The 24,990-nt window shown below is 36.8% G+C and overlaps 1 protein-coding gene across 1 annotated transcript in view; it reads right to left on the reverse strand.

Annotated features, from left to right (window-relative positions):
• adgra2 (adhesion G protein-coupled receptor A2) overlaps window positions 1-20,681 on the reverse strand; it is a 107,486-nt gene extending 86,805 nt beyond the window's left edge. The window contains exon 1 of the mRNA XM_067395260.1: window positions 19,865-20,681. Coding sequence (XP_067251361.1) covers window positions 19,865-20,094 — 230 coding nt within the window. The 5' untranslated portion in view covers window positions 20,095-20,681. The remainder of the gene's footprint in view (window positions 1-19,864) is intronic.
• Between the last annotated feature and the right edge of the window lie 4,309 nt (window positions 20,682-24,990).

Raw genomic sequence — 24,990 nt, forward strand, 5'->3', positions numbered from 1 at the left:
AGGAAATTGCCACTGGGTCTTATGTAGATAGCGTTTAAACATGGGGTATAAATCGTTTTGGGTATATCAAATGGGCAATCTTTGGTTTATTAATCTATTCCTTGTTCAGTCCCACTTTATATTAAGTGGCCTTAACTACTATGTACTTACATTTAAATTAATAATTTGATACAATGCACTTATTGTGTGCATACATGTTTTACATTGTACTTACATTTTAAAACACCTGCATGTAATTACATCTGTAATTAATTTCTGTAATTACATTTATAATTACACTGTTGACCCATCCCTTACACCTTAACACATCCTTAAACCTACCCATACCACCAAACCTGTCCCTAACCTTACCCGTACCCCACCTCAATAACAGCAAAATTGTTTTGCAATTCAATATGAACTCAATAAGTACATTGTACTTATTTTTGATGTAAGTACATAGTAGTTAAGGCCACTTAATATAAAGTGGGACCACTTGTTCCAGTGCTAATATATTTGGCTTAAGGGAATATGGGAATGTCTTAAATATTAAAAGGACAAAGTCAAAGATATCACTTTCCTCAGCAGACATTCAAACTGATTTTGTGGTTATTTTTTACTTGAAGAATATCAGCTAAATGCAGGTAATGCACTCGCTTAGTCGATCTCTCTCTCTCATAATACTCTACTCTACATATTACAATGAGTTTCAATGAAGCGACTCAACGTTCCTTCGTTACTAGTTTTAAATTGATGTTTTAGAGTTAGTAACAGAGGCTCGGGTTAAACTGTCAACTTGAGATTTGAATCCATGACGGAAGGAAGTAGTTCCTCACAAAAAAGGGTTTTTAAAGACAATCCGTTGTTGTTTCTTATTTATTTACACACTCATGCCGTCGAGCTGTTGAATAAATTCAATATCACACTCGTAGCAATGTAATATAGATGTATATCAGCACACTGTTATTACCTATGGCAGAATCACAGCCGTGCTAATATAAAGCCATATCGCACGGCTACGAGTGTGATATTGTTCATATATATGTGTGTGTGTGTGTGTGTGTGTGTGTGTGTGTGTGTGTGTGTGGTGTGTGTGTGTGTGTGTGTATAATAATGTTATAATAAGACATTTTAATGACTTTTAAATGATGGCTGTCATTAAAACATGACAGATTTATTCAAAATTACATTTAATATTGAAGAACAGGTTAAGTAAAAATACAATGAATATGCAATATTATATATATTTTTAGCAAAATGCTCATCTCTAGATTTCATTTTTCTAGCTAACAAGTTTTTAATTTTATTTCTGAGGTAAATGCAATGTGACATTGTTTACAAGCTGTCTTATTGACATCTTTCTGCAAATGAAACACTGACAGAGCAATTACATGAAATGGATTTTGGTAAATTGTACTGTATCTAACCTTCTGATGTTCATTCATGTTTGTTTTGTGCTGTAACTAGTAGTAAAGAGGAAAAGATGATCAGTTCACGTGCGCGCTGTGCTGCTGCTTCATTTGAATTGAAGCGCTAAAATATATATATATATATATATATATATATATATATATAAAATGATCACAACTTCCAAAACAATATCCAAAATATATTGTTAAATGAATAATAAGCATACCATAAAACAGGCAGAACGATCTTCACTTTCAGTGCTGCTGGGAATCGCAGACAAAACTAAGACGTTAAATATCTGTTTGTGAGTGTGTGATAAAAAGTGACCTTGAAGGCCAGAAAACCCAGCAGTCCACAAGCTGCAGCTTATTTCAAAATTATAGACTGTGTTTGGGACACGTGTGTGTGTGTGCTTGTGTGTGTGTGTTAAAGAGAGCGAGCAAGCGGGTGCATGTATGTGTGTGTCTGTTTGTGTGCATATGTTGGGCTTTTCCATAGCCTAAAATTAAAATCTGGGTTTTATAAACGCTCTCTAATTATGGAGAAGAAGATGATGCACTATTTTTGGGAACTGTGGCCATGAACGCCCTTCTCGTACACACAGACACACACTCACTATAACAAAAAATACATATGTGCATAAATACAGTCTATACAAGCCACCGCAGAATAGAAAATATCACAACAAGTAACCATAAAAAGACAGTGTGCTTTTGTAAATAGAGCAACGTGCATGGATCCGTTGAAAGACACGCTTTCTGAAATGCTACTTACTACTTCAGTAGTATAGTGAATGTTAATTGCTATCTTTGGAATGTGCAATCATTTCTAAACAATGTTAACCATGCAAGGCCACCATCACAGTCATTGCAGAAGAAAAAACAGTTCTCCTGGGAACTGGTCTGTGTGGAGTTTGTGTGTTAGTGCGTGTTCATGGTTTGACCCAGATAACAAGACGAGGTTGGTTTGGATGCTGGACGAGCTCATTGTAAACGGGAAGGACCTGGACTTTTGGTTATGATTATGTACAGGCCACTGGTCAAGTGGAGGACAACAAACAATTGTTGCTCTGTTGTGTGTTGTTTTCATTTAGAGTGAACAAGTAATGTAAGAGAAAAAAGAGTGTACTGAAGAAATATTTTAGGTTAAATACAACAAACTCTATCGACGGCACCTACCAACAGAAAAAAGAGACATTTTGGTCACAACTGTTTTCTGTTTCTGCCCAGATCACAATAAAGTCTCATTAGTGAAGCTCCTCATAACTGTATGTCAAAAACTAATTTCACATTCAGTGTGGACAGACATATGGATTGCTACTTAGAACAATGTGTTAATAATATGGAATATTCCTTTAATATTAACTATTACAACGGATTTAACCCTTTCAGGCCTGAATTTTTTCCTTTGGGCAAAAACTATTTTATCAACTTGATATTTGCTCTTCCTTAATGTATAAATGAGTCTAAAAAACAAGATTTGTGAAAACTAATTTTTTATTAGATTTTTTTTTTTTTTTCATGTCCACTACAACTGAAGCAACAAAAAAATTTACTTGAAATTTCATTTTAAATTATTATGTTCTAATAATCTTTGGTCATGTGTTGATGTGTTGACAAAAATTAAAGCTCATATAAAGTACATATAAGTTTAACTGCAGAGTGTTATTAAATAATACATTCGAATTATTACTTATTTTAAATGTACTAAACTTCATTACAAATCTGTAAATACAAATGTACTTAAATATATGACATGCAAGTTTCTATAGAAATTACATTAAAACTTATTTTAATTTACCAAAAATGCTGATCACTATTCGGAAGTACACTGTAACCATATTTCAAAGACAATAGAAGTATATGATATTACATATAAAGATGAAATTAAGTCATACTTAAGTGGGTCACAAGGGTAGAACATCTTGTTTATGACCAAAATGAACAAACAAAACATTTAGTTCAGGATATTTTTAACTTGCCATGAAATGTAATGAATGTTTAATGTAATGGAAATTCACTATTCTCGATTCCGATTTAGGGACCACAGCTAAAAAACTACTGGCCAGACTAATATAAATGTAAAACATTATTAAAGACAAGTAAACAGTCAGTAATAAAATAAGAAATAATTAAATTACAAGCAATAGCACAAATAAATACAATAGAACAAAGAAACAAATTAAATAAACAGTTTTTTCGGGACAGAAACTTAATAAAGTAATCAAATGTAAAATAACACTACATTTTACTGTATAAATTAAACATAGATTAATCCTTATTAAAGTTATTCAGTCAAGAGTAGTGTGTGATTTTCTCTGTCTTTTGTTTTTTATTAACATTAATGACACAGACAGCAGCAGTTATATTAGGCTGCTGTCACTTTAAGAGCTATAGCACGGATCCAATATACTGATACATATGCGTTTTCTTTCTCGACTGTTTATGTTCATTTAAGACATAACTGACTGTTAACTTGGATACTCACTGAGATGGACATTTTATATATATAATTTTGTGTGAAATTGCCCATTATTCATGCGCTGTCTGAAATGCAGCCTTCTTTGGATGTTTGCGCACAAAAAAAAAAAAAACTTCTACACAACGCAAAAGTAATGATTTGAGTTTCCTTTTCGCATCGACTTGCGCTTTAATATTTAAATTGGCAAGGCTTTAACTTTCCTGACGATGCAGCACTGGCACGTGAACTGTCATTCACTTTTGTTCACATTCACATTCTCAAAACATTGTTGGAACTTTGCATTGTTCATTTTAGGCAGGATTTTGCACAAATCAGTGAATGAATCTGAACAAATCTTTTTGGGTGAATGGACTCAAAAGATTCGAGTCCCTGAGATGACCAGTACAATAAGACACATCCGTGAGAGACACGCCAGAGGCACTACGGTGAACCAGAAGGGGGACAGCTGAAGACAGAGATATACTGTACACAGAGGACTAAAGAAAGAATTGAGATCAGAATGAGAGTCTGTGGACAGGGAAGGAGGAAGAGAGAGATACAGAAAGAGAGTTAGTTCAACAATTCTTGGAGTCAGTTAAAACAAGTAGAGTGAAAGGAAAAACTATCTAAACAGAGATTCCCGCTGTGCGCCGGGAGGAGCATCTCTCTCTCTCTCCTTCTCAGCCGAACAAGACACTGCTGGGGGATTTTTCGTCCGCAAAATCCCATCCGAATCAGTCACACAAATAAACACAGCACACATAACTGCTTAATGATTCCACAGAGAGAGTTTTTCCTCACAAAGAGTGCTGACTATTACATAGATGTTTGGGATGGAGGGTCAGAGGTCAAAGCGTGTGTGGCAGGGGCAGGTGTGATGGGTTAGGCTCACGGTATCCAGTGTCTGGGTCTTTGTTTGCTTTTTTGATTTATTGCGGACCGCCGCCCCTTCTCAGAACACGTGCAGTTTTCCCCTCCCTTCCCCTCCTCTACTCTTGTCGCCTTTTCCCACAAAAATAAACCCTCCTGGAATGCCGGCGTTCCGAGGACGCCCCTCCACACAATTCCCCGGATGTCTGTCAGGAAGGTTTCTCAAAACACACTCCCCTCTCGTCACACTCTGACCTCGAGGAGAACCGCGCGCATATATCCATAAGGATGCTGAGTTATGATTGCACAACACAATAAAGTTCCAGTTTTGCAAAGTTCATCATGTCAGTTCTGGAAAAACAGACATAGTCGGACACAGACGGACAGATGCACACAAACTCGCTGCAGCTGTCTGAGGGGGGCTTCGGATCAAGGTCACCAATGAAGTTGGAATCGTTGGTATCTCAAAACAGCTTTATAAACACTCACAAGCATATATACAACAGCCAGTTCAGCTCACACCCACATTCTTACAGCCATTGAAAACACGCAAGCTCGCTAGTGCTCAAATCTGGAGCAAGATAATGCTGATACAACGTTGAACAAACATTGATTTTACGACTGTTGAGTCAGTGGATCAACACTGAGTCAAGAAATCTCTATATGGTGCGGAACTGTCAAAACATTAGCACAGTTTTACGGTTAAAGATGGAGATCAACACAACGTGTACTCTTTGGCCGTGTGGGGGAGATTAGCGTCAGCTAAATTTAAAGAAATGAGCAGACCGAACTGCCAGGAAAAAAAACACTGTCAATAACCAATGTGATCTCATCAGTATTTGGTGTATTTTTACATATACTGTAGTGTTGTTCCACCACACGCACATTTACTTACATTTTCATACACACTGAAACATACAATAATGGCGTATTGACGGCATTTAAACATATAATAATAACTTTATAGACGTACAAACGTATACCAATCCTTATTTATGAATATTTAAATCGTGGCATTAAAGGGGTCATGAATTGAGAAATCAACTTTTCCTTGAGCTTTTGATATATAAGAGGTCATCGTACTATAAGAATATCCTGTAAATATCCTTGTTAGTCCAATAAAAGCTTTTATTGACACCAGGCCCAGCGAACTACTGTTCCTGGAATGTGCCTATCATTGATAGGTAAAACGCCGCCTCCGCAGAAGAAATCAACATCTACTGATCTGATATGTAATGATTCATGTACAGTCAGATGTTCTTTGTCTCTGCGTTAGTAAATCAAACCAGTGACTAAATAATCAACTTCACATTGTTTCTCTTAGTAGGATGAAAATAATCTGTTATTTAAACAGCGATTAAATATATAAAGAAAGCAATCAAAGAACGCTCCCTTTGCAATCGCCAGAGCTGTCAATCAAACATTCGCGCCAAAACTCCCATTTTATTTAACGAATCTCTTAGCTACAATGCGTTTGCGCTGTTAGTTACTAGGGCTGGGTAAAAAAATATTGATTTCCCGATTTTAATCGATTCTCATTTTTACGAACTGATATCGATTCTTAAATCCCAAGAATTGATTAGTCTAGTCTGTTTTCAGTTGATGAGCGAACAGAACATGTAACACACCCCCCATCCAATAAATCGCAATAATCTTTGTGCTTTGTTACTTTTGATATGAATCAGAGTCTCAGATTTCAAATGACGTTCATCTTATTATGAGATTCAAAAAATAAATGCCATTTTGACGCTGTTTAATGTGACGCGACAGATCGTTTTAGCGCCTCATTTAAAGAGAAGTGGCAGCACGGAGCGCATGTGAACATCCTCTCCTCCGCTTTAATACCAGTTACAGTGTGAAATAAACATGAATAAACATCTGAAGGTATGTTAAAATATACAGTACAACCTACCGAAATCCGTATCATGTCTCGTGTAATCGTTCAATCAGTGTTTCAACCTCGGAAAGACGTCAATATAACAGCTTGTAAACACATTTAACATAACATTTACCACAGAAAAATATATTCAGTGACCAGAAACTCATTAGTCAGCCAGAAAAGTGAAATCTAGAAAGCAGCATTCTGATAAATATATACTCCCTTACATATTCATTATAATTTTTAATGTTCTTCAATATTTAATGCATGTTTGAATAAATCAGTTATGACAGCCATGATTTAAATGTTTATATTTCAAAAAAATTACTTGGAGTAGAAATATGATAATTTAATTCTAAACTTTATCTATAATAAAAACATCACTGAGTGTAATTTAAGTGTTTGTATATAAATAAGTTAATTTTACCTTCAATATTATTATAGTAGTACCAACTGACTTACATGTAGTTTACAGCATTAGTCGAGAGATGTTTTTCCTCTAGAAAATTTGCCATGTACTGTAACTGAAATACTACATCCAAAATAATTGATATCAAATCGAATCGAAATCGTAATCGAATCAAATCAAAAGCAAGTGAATAGTAATCGAATCGGATCGAATCGAGAAAATCAATACCCAGCCCTATTAGTTACGAAGAAAGCATTTGTTAGTGTGCAGAAATTTATGGCAAGCCGTTTTGACTTTTATTCACATATCAACATGCTACAATATTCACAATTCAATTGTTGATATCAGGAATTTCATTTCCACTAGTAGCAATGTTACTTCTTGATATCAACAATTCAATTATTGATATCAATAATTCAGTTGTTGATATCAGGAATTACATTTCCACTAGTAACAATGTTAATTCTTGACATTTGAATTTCCACTAGAATTCTTGATATCTGTAATTGTATTTTCACTAGTGAAATGTCACCATAAGCTGCCATTCAAATTCAATTGTTGATATCAAGAACTGATTTCTTACTAGTTGAAATTTCAATTTCACATATCAGAAATACAATTCTTACTAGTAAAAATCGTAATTTTTGATATCAAGAATTCAATTGTCACTAGTTGAAATGTCAGTTCTTGATATCAACAATTGAATTGCTACTAGTAAAAATGTTCAGTTTTGATATCTGAAAATGTATTTCAGATATCTAAAATGGCTTTCTTACTAGTAACAATCACATTCATGATATCAGAAACTAACATTGTCACTGGTGAAAATCAAATTATTGATATCAAAATTTAACATTTTTACTAGTACCAATTCAATTTTTGATATCAAGAACTGACATTTCAACTAGTGACAACTGATTTATTGATATCAAGAATTCATATCCTGAGAATGAATAAAAGTCAAAACGGCTTGCCATAGAAATTGGGTTGCAATGACGAGATCACTGCTTTCATGCGCTCAGCAACATGTCTGTGATCGGCTGTTCATCACTATAGACTTTCATGTCACGATCTAAATATGCTTCCATAAATGTAAATGTAATACAACACGATTAGTTAACCTTGAGAGCTGTAATAGTAAAAACGTGCTAAAAGTTTTTGAGAGAATTCCACTGTTCCACATGTAATACCTTAGCTATTTTAAATGGAAAAATGTTAGCCAATCACAGCAGTGGGTGTTTACACAAAGTCTCACAGCAGACATGCCCCTTAAAACAGAGCGTTCAAATCAGGGTAGGATTTGAATTTTTATTTCTAAATTATGACAATATTTGATGTAAAAAGCAAATTAACATTATAAGTGCACCCCAGGAAACATTATAAAAAACAATAAATCAATGCAGTTCATGACCCCTTTAATAGTTTGATTCTATTGCATTCAATTGTCATATCAATGACATTACGTTTTCAGTCGCATTTATTAAATGCAGTTTACTTATCTACTTAAAATGAAATGATAATATTTCGCTCTGTTCTGTGACTTCTTGCAAACTCATTTAGAAAGATTATATAATGTCAAACAAGATTACTACACTTTAAACCCTTAAAATGAATAAAATTGCGGTAATCGTTTAACCATATTTTTTTTATCATGTAATATTATTTATTTTGTTTGCCATGGGACACAAAAGGCATTTTCTAAGTATCGTCCTGTGCTGTGACTTACAGTAGAACCATAAAATACGGCAATAACGCAACATTCACACATTCACAAAAGTAATCAATTTTATTTGTGCACTGTAATCCAAATTTTTAGAGTCTACACGTTTGGCGAGGAACAGACCCAAATATGAAACTTCCTCTCCATTCTCAGCAGCGACCGCAAAAATCAAATCCCACACACTCATTACAAATTCAAAAATTGCTGCCCCAGGAAGCTTTACAACATGTTTTTAAGGCAGTGATATCAAGCGTTCATTGGCTCTCACCTGCTGCGTCACAAATTGCAGTGTTTTGGGTGATGTGCATTTGAATGAGAAATGTGTGCCTTCACATAGGGGATTTTAACTAATAACTAAAATGCTCTGTACCTCATTCAAAACTGTTATATATCACCAGATAGGACTTCAACTGCACCACATTATCATTTGAACTACTTTTGGTACCACTTCTGTCATTTTTGCAATAAATAAATTATTGGGATTTTACTTGTCTGTCTGTCTGTTATGTTTTTTTCTTTATCTGTACATATTTTTAAGAAATGGTTATGGGTAGGTTTAGACATAAGAGTGGGATTAGTGGCACAAAATGTCTTTTTAATGCTATACTGTTACTAAAAGTGTCATTTTCATATACATTTCTGTCTATTACATTTTATATTCTCTATAAAATGGTTATGTTTAGGTTTGGGGTAGGTTTAAGGGGTCTAAAATTTATCTATAAACTAGTAAAAGGGCAATTATACAAATATGTTTAGGAAATAAAAGATTTGTAGATATTTTACGTTTCTGTAGTAAAAATGTTTGTTTAAATGTTTTATATATACCCATTTTACGTTTCAGCATCTTTTAAACGTACAAAAATTTACGTTTTGCACTTGTAAATGTTACATATTAATACCTATGTAATAACAATGAGACCAGGCTACAGTAACACTTTTGCCCATTGTTACTAAAAAAAAAAAGACATCCTTTATCATTGAACCAACATGGGTCTGTCAAATAAACACTTATTATTTTATTATTGATAAAGACTGAAAATTTTAATAGAAATCAAGCATTGTGGCTAGTGTACTACTAGAAAAAGACACAATTAACAGACCTTTTCTTCCAGGAAAACAGACCAAAAATATCCATGACTCATCTTGCTCACAGGGGCATGTACTCAATTTTGTCCAATTAAATGCGCTCTAGAATGAGGATGCCCTACCCCTTAAAACCACAATTAACAATAGCAAAGTCTATCATGGTTTTATAAGGCTACTTTTTAATTTGATATTTTTAACACGTTCATGCAACTATGGGCCAGATTTTCAAACAGCTTGCGCCAGCGGAAGTCAGCCAATTAGATATAGACTTCTAATTTTGGCTTCCATTTTTGTGTGCAACATGCATCAGACGTATAGTGAAAGGGGTCATGATGTCTGAGGATGTTATGTCAAGCACACACAGACACAACTGCATATATATATATATATATATATATATATATATATATATATATATATATATATATATATATATATACTACCGCTCAAAAGTTTGGGATCAGTAAGATTTTTAATGTTTTTAAAAGAAGTTTTGTCTGCTCACCAAGGCTTAATTTATTTAATTAAAAATACAGTAAAAACAGTAATATTGTGAAATATTGTTACAATTTAAAATAACTGTTTTCTATTTGAATATATTTTACAAAGTAATTTATTCTTGTGTTGGCAAAGCTGAATTTTCAGCATCACTACTCCAGTCTTCAGTGTCACACGATCCTTCAGAAATCAGAAATCATTCTAATATGACGATTAGTTCCTCAAGAAATATTTGTTATTATTATTATCAATGTTGAAAACAGTTGTGTACTTTTTTTTCAGGATTCCTTGATGAATTTTTAAGTTCAAAAGAACAGCATTTATCTGAAATACAAAGCTTTTGTAACATTTTACACTACCGTTCAAAAGTTTGGGGTCAGTAAGAATTTTTATTTTTATTTTTTTGTGAATAATTAGCGTCGCACACCTGTAGGTGATAGATAGGTGCGTAGGAAAGAAGACTGGTATAGTCAAAATATGAAAAAACTAAAAATTAAATCCCGCACACTATCAACTTGCAAAACAATCAAAAAGACACTTTATTAGCAACGTTTCGGTCGTAAGATCTTCATCATTTTTATTTTTTTGAGAAGAAATTAAAGAAATTAATACTTTTATTCAGCAAGGATGCATTAAATCAATCAAAAGTGACAGTAAAGACATTTATAATGTTACAAAAGATTAGATTTCAAATAAACACTGTTCTTTTGAACTTTCTATTCATCAAAGAATCCTGAAAAAAAATATTGTACACAAATATTTTGTACAATTGTAAACAATAAATGTTTCTTGAGCAGCAAATTGATATATTAGAATGATTTCTGAAGGATCATGTGACACTGAAGACAAAATTCAGCTTTGCCAATATAAGAATAAATTACATTTTAAAATGTTTTCAGATAGAAAACAGTCATTTTAAATTGTAATAATATTTCACAATATTACTGTTTTTACTGTATTTTTAATTAAGTAAATGCACCCTTGGTGAGCAGACGAAACTTCTTTTAAAAACATTCAAAATCTTACAGATCCCAAACTTTTGAGCGATAGTATATATATATATATATATATATATATATATATATATATACATATATACATACACATATATATACATACACACAGATATATATATATATATATATATATATATATATATATATATATACATATATATATATATATATATATATATATATATATATATATATATATATATATATGGACACTGTATATACATACATTCAAACACTTTCATGAAGCAAAACCCAGACTCAACTCTCATTACACTCTCTCACTCTTTCCCATCTCATTCTAACTCAATAGATAAACAAACATTCAACTAAAATTACTCTCCTTCACCCCCTTCACTTCATCTCATTCTCTCATCTTCTGTCCTTTCCTTGATCTCTACCTCTATTTCACACTTTCCACTTCTTTACCTCCTCTCTCTCCCTTCTTTCTCTCTCTTGGACTCCCTCCCCCTCTATCAACTCAGTCACTGTGCAGCCGCACATAATTAGCTCTAAACAGCGCACTGCTCTCCCCCACATCTGGAAAGAGTTTAGGCATGGCAGTTTCCTACCAGGACAGCTAAATATTTAGGTTCAGACTCACTGTGTATGGATGAACTCATGATAGAGGGGTGGAGCAAGAGGAAAGAGAGGGCGCGTTTTCGCGGAGAGGGGGAGAAAGTGGAAAAATGGCCGTTTATGGTGAATATATTGGGCTTTATACCACAAAGTAGCACCAAATGACTTGTATATGCCAATGGTATACACTAATGTGGAGAGGATTTATGAGCAATTTGGGATGTAATGGAAACCTGGACAAGGCTGATGTGTGGAACGGCATCAAACAGTACGCACACGCACACACAAAAAACGATCAGTTACCCACAGAGGTCAAAGCAGTTAAACTCTAATATGGAGGTGTAGCCACAAATCCTCTGTCGAGCTGTTTGACAAACAACAAGAAGCAGCCAATGAAAGGCTCTCGCTGAACAAACCGCATCTCTCCTGCTCCAAACAGAGTGCTTTAGGTGATTTACAGTTTTAAATATATTTGAAAGAAGGGCAGAGGCGAAATGTGGGGAGTAAGGAAAGAGAAGAAGCAGTCGGAGCCGTGGCTGGGAGGTTAACGCACGTGCTCCGACACATTGAGATGTGGGGCTCGGGTGGGCGGCAAGTTTAAAACCAGGTCATGTTATATATTGATACTGTTCGCAACCCCTAATCGACAACATTTGCTATGCTCTATCTAATATAGATTGTCATATCAGGCAAAAATCAATAAAATGGCAAAAGTACATAAAAAAGAAGTCAGAAGTTGAGCAGAAACAAAGAAAAAAAAATGATTCGGACTTAAATGTGCAATCTCTACTCCCACTATTCACTAATTCATTCAGGTCTATGGATGAACAATAAGGAAGGAGAATACGATTTGGGGTAATTACTGAGGTCACTCCCCCACATTTTCCCTCTCCACCAATCAGATTAAGGGATGCCATCTGCTTATCTAACCTAATCAGCTGAGGAATGCCAGATGTTGTGTTGCAGGACTGCAGCTGGTCCAACAGATAACCTTTACCAAAATGACTGACCCCAGAAATCACATTCTGACCTCTTTAGGCCTGTCTGTTTCGAGTTGGTCAGATACAACTCACACTATCACTTATTTACAGTTAGACGTTTGTAACAATGATATTCTCAGTGTCACATTACTCTGAAACTGACATGCATATGAACTGTAACATACAGTACTCAGATATCAGTGGATATTCTGCTGTGCGACTTCTAAAACCACCAAAAATTTTACTGCACTACCCATAATTCCCCTTCTCCGCCTGACACACTGACAAAGACTGTGTAAGGGAGAAGATTCTGACTACTCACAGGAAAATGAATGTGATGAAATCGTAAGGCTTAATTTGGCAGTTTCATTCAGTCCACCCGTTCAATCAAGCCTGTCTTCACTCTTAAATTTAAGCTTCTTTTTTGGAATAGATGGTTCCATGAAGAACCTTGGAAACTTTCCATTACACAAAAGGTTCTTTATAGTGGAAAACGGTTCTTCAGATTGATAAAATGTTCTTCACACAAAGAAAATAATAGTTTTTTTTTTTGTTTTTGTTTTTTTTGAGAACTGTTCACTGAAAGCTTCTTTGGGGAACCCAAAATGGCTCTTTTATATGGCATCAAAAACCTTTTTGAAAGCTTTTTTTTAAGTGTTGGAGGTTGCGTTTGTAATGCCTGATGAAACACTGTAAGGACTGCTGTGATTACATTAAGTGACTTATGTAGGTTATAGACTAAGCTAGTATGCTATGCAAGTGGCATTTTAAAGTTGCAAAATTACTGAAGAACAACCCAAGAGATGTTTAATTACACAATCTATTGTAACATATTTAATTCAAAAGGCATTAATTGTCATAATGACAGATCAGATTAGTGGTTCCCAACTCTGTTCCTCAAACCCCCCAGCACATTTTAGGATATGTTTGCATGACAACGATGTAAAAAAACAGAAAAATGTTTTCTTTGAATAGATGACAAAACGATCCCTGTTCACATGGATCCGTGAAAACGCTGTATTATGCATGCAAAGACTACACGCCTGCACACTTATGCAATCTTTTACAGAGCACATGCGGCAAATGCACATGCCTGTAGACTAAAAACGTACGTGGATGCCGTCATCATTTTCACAGATACGCGTTTTTGTTGTTTACACGGAGATGATAATGGAATCGTTTTCAAAAACTTGCACACTGAAACATATTTTCAAAAGTTTGTGATTTAAGGCCCCCAAAAGCCGTTGTCATGTAAATGAACAACCAAAATGCATAAAATGTTTTAAATTTAAAACGTTTAAAACGTTTTAAAATTTAAGCGGCCCCTTAGATGTCTCCCTAATCAAACACACCTGATTCAACTCATTAGCTCAGAAGAAACTCCAAGACCTGAAATGGGTGTATCAGATAAAGGCTGGCCCACACTAAGGCCATGTTCAGACTGACAGCAAAAATCTGAATTATATCAATATCCAGATTTTATCCAGATGGGTTTTTGAAAGTCTGGATAGCAAAAAAAAAAAAAAAAAAACATGAAATTGGATTTTAAAAAAAATCTGATTCAAACCACATATGGAGGTGGTTTGAAATGTGAATTTCTTAACTGTATTTTGCATCAGTCTTAAAGTGACACACAACAACGATAATGTCAAAACTGGTGAAGGAAATGCTAGAAGTATTCATATGGTGTTCAAATGGTATGTCCAAAGAGTTCCGCACCGCAACTCGACTCGACTCGCTTATTTAGAGAGGGAGATGATGAACCTCCATTTTTCAACCCATGCAGATAGATGGTTACGTCTGGACATGCAAATTTTATTTGATCACTTGCAATTAATAGTGCAGACAGTCTGCCTGAAAAGATCCGATTTGCCTGCATAGCCTAAAAGATGATTTAAAATCTTATCAGATTTTCAAGATGTGAGAGAAATATGATGATAAAAAAACACAGATTTAACTATTTTGTTCCTAGTGTGTGGAGTGCCACGATGTGAATAAGACAGCACACCACACACTAACAGATTCGATTCGCAAAACATTCAGATTCGCGACTGTGAACACAGGAAATCTTGCAAAATCTCTCACGGTCAAATGTGACTTCAGAGTAACAAACATGGCGGACAGTGTTGCCAGATTGGAAATGTCCAAATATCAAACTGTCTTCCAAAAACGGTCGTTTTTCAACATTCCTGCTTATTACAACCTATATTTGCGTTTTAAAGTCATGCACCCTCTAGCTGGAGTAAAAATAATAACAATGTCGTTACGTCTATTGTCATTGATTGTCGTTACCAATCAAAATGCGTGTTCATTTAATTGCAATGTGTGGACTTTTTACACCATTTGTCCTATTTCCATTTAGCAAAACTCTTTTTTTATTAACGACTAAGGGGCGCAACTTTAGCAAACGCTCCTATGGGTCGTATTTCAGGGAAGTGCCAAACTTTTTGTCACTTTTTGAAAATTATTGTACACAAGTTTTTAGTATACAGTAGATAAATGAACTAAATTAACTAATGATTTTTACAATGGACTGAATCAATACTGAACTTACTTAAGCTGGACAACCACACTATTTTAGCTGCTGTACAGCCAAAATGATGTTCCCTCTATCTCTGTAAAGATACTTTGACACAATCTGCATTGTAAAAAGCGCGATATAAGTAAAGGTGACTTGACGAGTCAAACGTACAGAATACAGCTATTTATCTAGACCAACAACTTTTTGACATGACCTGCAAATTACCACAATAGGCGTACATTAGTGGGAAACAACTGACCTAAAAGCGCCGCGGCAGGAACGTTAACTTGTGCTCGTGAGAGAGAGTCATTCTCCACAATGATTGGCCGAGAAGACGTAACATGAGAAGACATGTCTAACAACGTTCGCGTACTCCTTACAATCATGACGTAGAGGATCCACAGCTAGATCAATGAGTATAAGCCGATTATAATGACCATCATTTGAAGTGTCACAAAATTATGAACTATCGTACATTATGGAATTTTTTTTTCATTATTGATCGAACATCGTACAGAGGTCAAAATTATCGTACAAATACGATAATTATCGTAAGTCTGGCAACACTGATGGCGGACAACATAACAGAAAAAAGTTTGGATGAAGTTGTGTTATTCTTCTGTCTTCCATCATCTTCCATCGTGTTATTCTTTTGTCTTCCATTCTAACCTGTAGAACCATCAAGATAATCAGGACTTTACCTAGGATTGTCAGAAGGGGAGAATTGGGCCCAAAATCGGCCAGATTATCTTGCAGTGTGTGGGTGCCTTAAAGGATTAGTTCACATTAAAATGAAAATTACCCCATGATTTACTCAACCCTCAAGTAAAATAACTAGCTTCCGCCAGACCGCCTTCCGTATTCAATTTACGAAAAAGTTGTAAGTTAAATATGGAAAGCGTAGGACATAGTGCTTTGAACTGCGAGAGGCATTGCATTGAATATGGAAGGCAGTCTGGCGGAAGTTAGATATTTTACTTTATAACTTGTTAAATGTGGATATTTTTCTTATACAAATGCAACACTTCTCTTCAGAAGGCCTTTATTTATCCCCTGGAGCTGTGTGTAGTATGTTTATAATCGATGGACGCACTTTCTTGAATTTCAAAAAGGTGATTTCCGTGCACTGCCATTATAAAGCTTAGGAGAAACAAGGTGATTATTAATATAACTCCAATTGTATTTTTTTGAAAGAAGAAAGTCATATACACTTAGGATGGCTTGAAGTTGAGTAAATCATGGGGTAATTTTCATTTTAAAATGAACTAATCTTTTAAGAGATCCAAAATGTGAAGTATTGGGGGATATTTGTGTAATTTTCTCCAACATACCTATAGGCATATAGAATAGTGCTTCAAACTAATTCAACAAAGGGGAAAAAAACTAAAATAATAAATCAGATCCATAGCAGATTCCAAGTCATCATGGGCTTAGGATATTGCAATTGAAGCCATTGCATGGGTTCCGCCAGTAGTGGGCACTCCTGCCCCTACTATAAACAATGACGCACATCCGAGTCAATGCACTGCAGGGAAGTTAGCGAGAGAAGGGCAAAGAAAAAAGCAAAGTGGAACACAGCCCATGTCAGCACAATGTATGAATAGAAGTTCCACCTTTCAAATAAAGGAGCCAATCAACCTTTTTTGGTGATTGGCAAATGTTGACAAGCAGCTTTGAAGATTTTGGTCTCATTCAAGCAGGTGTAAGCCAAGATGGCAACTTGGTGGACTGACTTGCCTTAAAGGGGTTTTAGTATCATTGACCTCCACAAGAGCTATTATTTTTATACAGACATTCCACATTTTCTCCTGGTGAATTAGAAAGCAGCAGAAGAGATGAGCAAGAAAGAGACAGACGAGTGCATCTGGGATGCTCTGTGAACGATCACAAGGCGTGTCCACGAAAACAACAGCATTCTGCATCTGCATTCAGACAATCCTGAGAAGCAGTTGGATCAACTACCTTGAAAAACACCCAACTAAACTAGTGCTGAGTGCAGCATTTTCATTAACCGTTGCTCATTTTCCCTTCAGGGGGCAGGAGACTATGAATACTTTACTTCTAACACACAAAGCCTCATAAAAGTGCCACACGGTGCACTTTCCACATGTTCGGAAAACAAATAAACGATGTTAAGAGGTGCAAAGGCTCACGAGAGCTTGTCTCCAACCGCCTCCGTCGTCTGCCACCCAGCCTACTTTTGCCCCCTTCCTATCTTTTTTTCAGTCCATTTCCTCCGGTTTCGCAGAGGCAATGTGTTGAGCAGATGTGAGCACTTATTAAGCAGAACCACTAGCCTCTTTAAATGGAGTCCTGGCTACCCTGGGCCTCCTCCTCCGAGGGGACCAATCCTCTGCCTGCATACTCCTCTCCTGGGCTTGTTCGCAGCGTTTCGAGCGCTTTTAATGTTTATGTTTTTACGACAGCCATGTGCAGGCGAATTCTGCTCCTGCTGGGAAGGGGAGCAGAAGGGCATCATGGGAAGGCAGAGTTCTGAAACGACGAGTGTTTAATTCCTGCTTTTCCGCACCAATTTTAAGGGCGGATACTACCAAAGATGTTGGACGGCTGCACGGGTGTTCGTGTCAAGAAACAGACGAAAAATAGCACTCTCCTCACCAAAACAAATACACACAGCTCTAAAATGATCTCCCTTGTCTCACACCGGGATTAAGTGCATACTTTGTCCGACAAGTGTTTCGTACTGGCGCCCAAACACCCACAGACATACTCTAAAGGACTAGAATAGTCATCAAGACTAACAGGTAATATTACAATAGGTCATAACTAGCTACAGCCACACTTTGGAGTGGGTTTAGCTTCCTTCCTGCGCAGACAACCTGAATATGGTCCATTACGAACAGACTGGGATATTACAGCACAGAGAAAGGAAGGAGACGGATGGCCATTAAAGGGAGGTCAAGTCAGCTTAAGGCTAGAGGGCCCGTGTGCATACGTGTGTGTTGGGGACTAAGGGTAGGTCGTTGGTGGGGAAGGGGATAAGTGAGGCACATTACTTTTGCTTTCGGATGGAAGGCATGTGTAAAATGACAGGGCTCAGTTTTGAGTTCTGCAACAAACTCCTCTTTAGCACTTCACTCAGCTCATAATTCTCACCTCATCTCTCATCTCAATGAAAATAAATGCCGAAGCAACGAGCAGATAGAGTCACAAATTTAAACATCCAATGACAGATTGGAATATTTTTTGTTTTCCGTGTTACAGTGTACATTTAGGTACTGAGTAGCCTAATATTAATTAACTACATGTACTTACTATAGGGTAAGAGTTAGCATGAGGGTTTAGTTTAGGGTAAATTGCATGTAATTATGCATAGTTATTACTACAGTAAATACATGTAACATGTGTAACAATGACACTGTAAAAAAAAGTGTTACCTTTTCTTCTTATATCTAAAGTTTTGATGCCTTTTCATTCAATTTATATCTTTCTTACAAGTTGGTCAAAAGTTGTAACAGCGCATAAAGACAGAATCTCGGTACAGTAGTTACCATATAATAATGTATTACGTCTGTGAGGTTGGACAAATACACGCTGTATGAATGAACTGTAAAAATGAAACCATATAAAATATGCAAAGAATCAGTAGTGCTTTTGATTTTAAAAGAATCAAAGCAACATATAAGCATTACACCAGTTATTTTATTATTTTTAGATGTGCTCTTATTTGAGATACAGTTACAGTTAATGTTAATTTACTTTATCAAGGGCTATAAATTCCCCCAATAATGAATACCATAATCTAAATGCCTGAATAAAATCTGATATTATCATCTAGTTTTTCTCATTGTAAGTCTATTAATGTTAGTGTAATTTTTCCTTATACCAAAAGATGGCACATATATTTATAGTAACAAGTGAGTTGTGAAAAAAATAATAATATAATGGTGTAATGTAAAATATAAAAATGTTTTCAGTTTCCCCTGGACTCCCCTATAGAGTTTCATTTTGACAGCTGTTCAAAGCTGCTGTCTATTAAGATCTTGAACAGTAGTCACCAAAAAGTGTCCAACCTTTGTCTTTAGCACTCTTGTCATACCAGTTTACATCTTCAAGACCACTGTTGCCTTTACAATTACTGATTTTATAATAGATGCTAGACATAAACTGTATATTCCAAGCCATGTTCAATGGCACATGCTTCTCTATCTTTGAGACAAAATCATTGTTCCATCAGTCATTCTCATTTGCTAAAATTCTGAGACGTTTTTAGAGAATTTCGATTATAAGCTTGATGGTATTCTCAAACAACGGCCCACATCCTCTCAAACTCAGGTATAATTTACTGCACAAACCATAGGTTTGCGTGACACAACATCAGTGCTGTTTATACAAATGTAACTCACATATAACATATAATTATACCTAGAAGCTGTGTTTTCATTAAATATTTAGACTGTAAAGTATTGCTAAAGAGTGGAAATTAACGAAATACTCACAGAGAGACGGTCCTGTTGGGGAGCAGACTGACTTCGGGCGTTTCAGTCAGCTCCTTCCCACCGCAGCTCACTTTCCTCCGCGCTCCGGGCACAGAGTGAGCTTTACCGCGGTCCTCCGCGCAGCTGCAGCCGCTGGAAAGGAGCTCCGGACAGCCCGCAGAGGCTCTATGAAGCAGCAGAAGGAGAAACACACGAACCCAAAACGGGATGCGGACGCAGGGTCCCGACATTGTCCCCCACACTATCAACTGTGCGGTCCCAGGTCAGCCCATGACATCAGGGCACAATCTTTTCTGGGTGATAATAACTTAAAGTATCATAAAGACAAGTTACTCCTTTCCAAGTTTGAATGGATAGATCACCACGGTAGACTGCAACACTCACTTCTGTTAAAAAATGACAGTACTCCTGTCACTGGTGCAATATACATCCATCATGTCATAATTCCATCATGCATTTTCTTTCCTCCATGTCCCAAATGAAACTGAAGAATTTTGTTACACTTTTCGATTGTGACGCGCAAACGAGCGGCGCGCAGAAATGTCACTCTGTCGCCTTTCTGGAGGAAAGTTAAGTTGCTACTCTTGTGCTTTTGAGCGCAGCGCAATTACGAGTCCTCAAAGTAGCTGTTGTCCATACTTTTTCCCGGAGTATTTCATAGAAAAATGCATTTTGATTTGTCATAAAGTTCCGGTCTCGTATCAGCAAACATGACGGACTGCGGCTCCGGTGCGCTGCGGGGTCCGTGTGTTGTAAGTCGCAATCTGACTTTGAATAACGGTGCAGATCCTAATTCCAGGACTCTGGCGCTTTTCCTTTGCCATCCTGTCACACTCACATTCAGCTCCAGCCTCAGTGCGCACATTCCTCTCCCTGAGCCGCGCGGTCCTAGCGCAGCTAATTTAATGTCGATCATATCAGTTATTATTGCATTACATTAATATGGAAATAAAATTTACTATGTATTTACATTTATGAGAGAGTGGAGGATGGAGAATTTTCCACGACAACAACAATTAAAGGGTTAGTTCAGCCTAAAAAAAATATATATATATGTCATGAATTATTCCCCCTCATGTCAGTCCAAACCCGCAAGACCTTCTTCGGAAGTTCATCTTCGGAACAAAAATTAAGATATTTTTGATCAAATCTGAGAGGTTTTTTAATCTCCCATAGAAAGCAACAAAATTACCACATTCAAGGTCCAAAGAAGTAGTAAAGACATCATGAAAATAGTCAGTGGTTCAAGCTTAATGTCATGAAGCGATAAGAATACTTTTTGTGCACAAAAACAAAACAAGAAAAGCATTCTCGTCGCTTCATAACATTAAGCTTGAACCACTGTCGCATTGACTATTTTAACAATGTCTTTACTACTTTTCTGGACCTTAAAGGTGGAGTAAGTAGATTTTCAAAAACACTGTTTGGAAGTTAGTCGAGCCAACACTAACAACAAACATGAAACAAATCAGCATTAGGGGGTGTATGACGGTCTTACAGAATGAGTAAGAGGGAGAGTTGAAAGAAAAAAAAAACTGCAGAAAGAGAGTTGGGACACAATACAAAAGAGCTCAAAAGAATATCACTGGAATGAAGGTTTATGACTGGGAAAGCGTTTTAGGACCTGCGTTTATATTAGAAAAGCTTTCCAGTGCTGGAGAGAGCTAAGTGGGAAGGCCTGAAAACAGATGTGGGGGCTGCTTTGATTCCGCTTCACATGTGAGTAACACTGGGTTTTGATTGTCTGGAGCTGCTGTTGGTGACTAACAACGAAAACTTTGTATTTACTCTTGTGTACTGTGCATTCATTTTTATGCTTCCTTGTCGTTCACTCATCAACTGCGCTTTATTTTTCGTGAAGCATTTTGTTGCTGTGATAAACAGACATCCACTCTCGCATTGCGTGTGTAACAGTGGCCAGCTAGTGAGAGTTGTGCAGGTAAACCACTGCGCACTGACGACCGCTAGAGAATGCGGTGTTTAGCGTCATTGTTAATGCACTCGTCTCGCCTGCCAGCAACGATCGGGCCGGGGTTCGAGGGTAGTTAAGATTGGAGTGTGTGTTTTGGAGGCAGAGCAATGAAGAGAGGGGTGGGTTTGTTTGGGTTGATTTCAAATATCAACAATGTCCAACAGCGTTTTTCAAAATCTACTAAACACACCTTTAATTGTGGTAATTTCAACCTGGTCTCATGACGAAAACGTACCTGTGGGCATGTTTTCGCAAGTCGCGAAATAAGTACCAGTGAGTACATATCGCTGCAGTTTCGCTCTGAATTGTCCACTGAGTGGCGCTAAAAGCGTGTTCTTTTTTTTTTTTTTTTTGCCGGAGCAGATAATAGGGTGAATGCGGTACGTTTTTATGACGTTGCTTTTTAGGCGAATCGCCACGGTTCTCGATTTGATATTTGCGCTCCGTTTCCTTTTAAAATAATGTCCCATCGACGCTACGCCTAAACCTACCCAATGGCATTAACAAAAGCAAACGTGATGTAAGAAGCGTCCGCGATCGTTTCGTTTTACGGCTCATTTAGATCTCTCTTTTTTTTGCCGTATCAGCGGCAAAAATCGACTCCTCGTCATAAGTCCAACTCCGTATCGGCTGAGCTACCGGGCAAGCTTGGTTACGGCCAAAAAAAAAGCGAAACGTATAGAGCCGGAGGTGTTTTGAAGTCGTAACATCATATTGCGCGAGGAGACGCGAAAACGAGTCTTTATGAATCCATAATCCGACCCCGGCCGTCATCGAAACCGCGTGTGAAAACAAGCCAAAGCGCATACTGACATTTTACCGGCCTCTAGCGTTCGTTTCTGTCAGAAACTGCAGCGAGACATATCTATCTATCTATCTATCTATCTACGTCTCTCCCATGAGACCAGGTTGAGTAATCTATCTATCTATCTATCTATCTATCTATCTATCTATCTATCTATCTATCTATCTATCTATCTATCTATCTATCTATCTATCTATCTATCTATCTATCATGTAATCTTTTTTAAAACAATCTCAATACTTCAATATTTTCTTTTATAGGTGTATCTGGTTTATCAAGTAAAAGAGGTTATTCAGTTTTAATTGTGAATTTTTGTCTATTTTTAATGGCAATCTAGCAATGGGATCATTGATTTATTTATATGACCAACACATGAGGAATGACTAGTACGTCCTTTGACTTGTAATTAATGCTGACTACATATCAGGCACTATGACCCAGTTGGTCAGTCTTCACGGCTGTCGGTGCCTCCTTGGATCTTCGCGTGCGACCGGACCATAGGAGCCTGAATGAAGCTTTGGCTGCGATGTGCACAGAGCGCATGGGGTCTGAGAACCAAAGAGGAGAAATTTAATACATCCAGGAAACAGATCATCAAGAATGATAGATATACAGTTGCCTCTTAGTTTGTTTCTCATGGTTCTGACAGAACAAATACAACAGAACTTGTTGATTTAAGTAAGCAGTTGTAGGATGGTTTCACAATGTACACATGAGCATTTCTACAATGAAACCAGTATTTGAATTACACTTACAGCTGTGTCAACACTTCATAAATGCACAGCTGAGGAAATGAAAACCACACTTATAGCAGAGCATTACGCATAACCTATTACTGTGTTATTATAGTATTATAAACATGTAATAACACACCGAACCACACTCATGCACAAACTAATGTTCCATTTTTGGAATTGTCTTCAACAAGCATTTTCTACAAAAGTATATTCTCCCTTACTGACTAATTACTGTTTACACCACTGCTGGACTATGAATTGATAAAAATAGCTTTAAATGCTTGAATGAAGTGTTGTTTAGCAAACCGAGCCAAAAAGTGAGCGCCAGGCAATTATATTTCAACGCTCGGATACCACTAAGACAAAATGTGTGGATGATCGCCATGTGTCATGCAGTATACACAGCCTGGTTGAGGTTAACCTTCAGACGAACCAAAAGAAAACCACAGAGACAGAATCAGAAGGATTAAGGATTATTTCGAAGGGCATAAAGTTCTTCCAATTTCTGTTTGTCATCATTATGAAAACAATGTGTGTCTGTTCTGCTGCTACTAAAATGCTCTTATCAGGCATTTGCTATGGAGGGAAAATGCTCCCATCAGCATAAATTTTCAAATGTTTCAAAAGGAGCTGTTGTAACTCGGGAAAGGAGGAAAAGGGAACCAGATATGAACTGCTGAGATGTTTATGGGCCATGCTGTAAAATTCCCAGCACACACAAAACTTAATTTCCCCAGGTCTTTGATACTCATACTGTACTTTTGTTTCCAACAGAGCTGAAATCCACAGTGTTGTTTTATTTTAAAACGGCAACTTTTAATTTTAAAACCGACCCCTTTTGATATACAAGAAGCGGGGAAATAGGAAACCGTAGCTCAGACCGAGGCCACGTTTTGAAAATACTGCGGATAAAACGGATAGAGGTTTCCAATTGAGGTTGACGTCCATGTCCTGTGCCACAGGTTCAGACGTGCGAGTGCTGCCCGCTCACACAAAGGGGCACTGTGCTCTATAGCTAAAATCGTGCAAACCCACGTTTGTTATTCCTGTACCCGATACCGCGCTGCGGAATGAGGGCCTGCGGGAAAGACGATTCCGATTGCTTCCGGAAACGTGCAAACGCGCACCGCGGCGCCTCCAACCGAGGTCTGTTTATCCTGCACTTTAAATAACGTTTCGAACACGTTCTCTCACCACCTTCAAGACCCCCAAATCCTCCTCATCTGGTACGCAGTTTCCATTTAAAATGTCACGTCCCAAACTGCACATTACATCAAATTGTACTTAATGGCATCCAGACAAACTTTTATGTCCTTCCAACATTCTCGTGCTCACTTTCGCTTACTCCCTCCTATTCCCCATTGCTTTGCTTTTCTAGCTCATATCGCGGAGCAAGCAGTATCTCCCTCACCCTCAACAACATCTGGAGTCCATTCCAGGTGGAATAAAGAAGAGGGAATATAAATGGAGAAGTGGGCCTCAGTCTGCAGTGAGAGTGAAAGTTATACAATGGACAAATACAAGGAGGAAATGACACAGATAGTTATTAGGGTTTAGAAAGAGACAGACACTATATAATTTTATACAGGATATACATGTATAAATTAGTTGA

Source organism: Chanodichthys erythropterus, chromosome 9, assembly GCF_024489055.1.
Source record: "Chanodichthys erythropterus isolate Z2021 chromosome 9, ASM2448905v1, whole genome shotgun sequence".
NCBI classification, from domain to species: Eukaryota; Metazoa; Chordata; class Actinopteri; order Cypriniformes; family Xenocyprididae; genus Chanodichthys; species Chanodichthys erythropterus.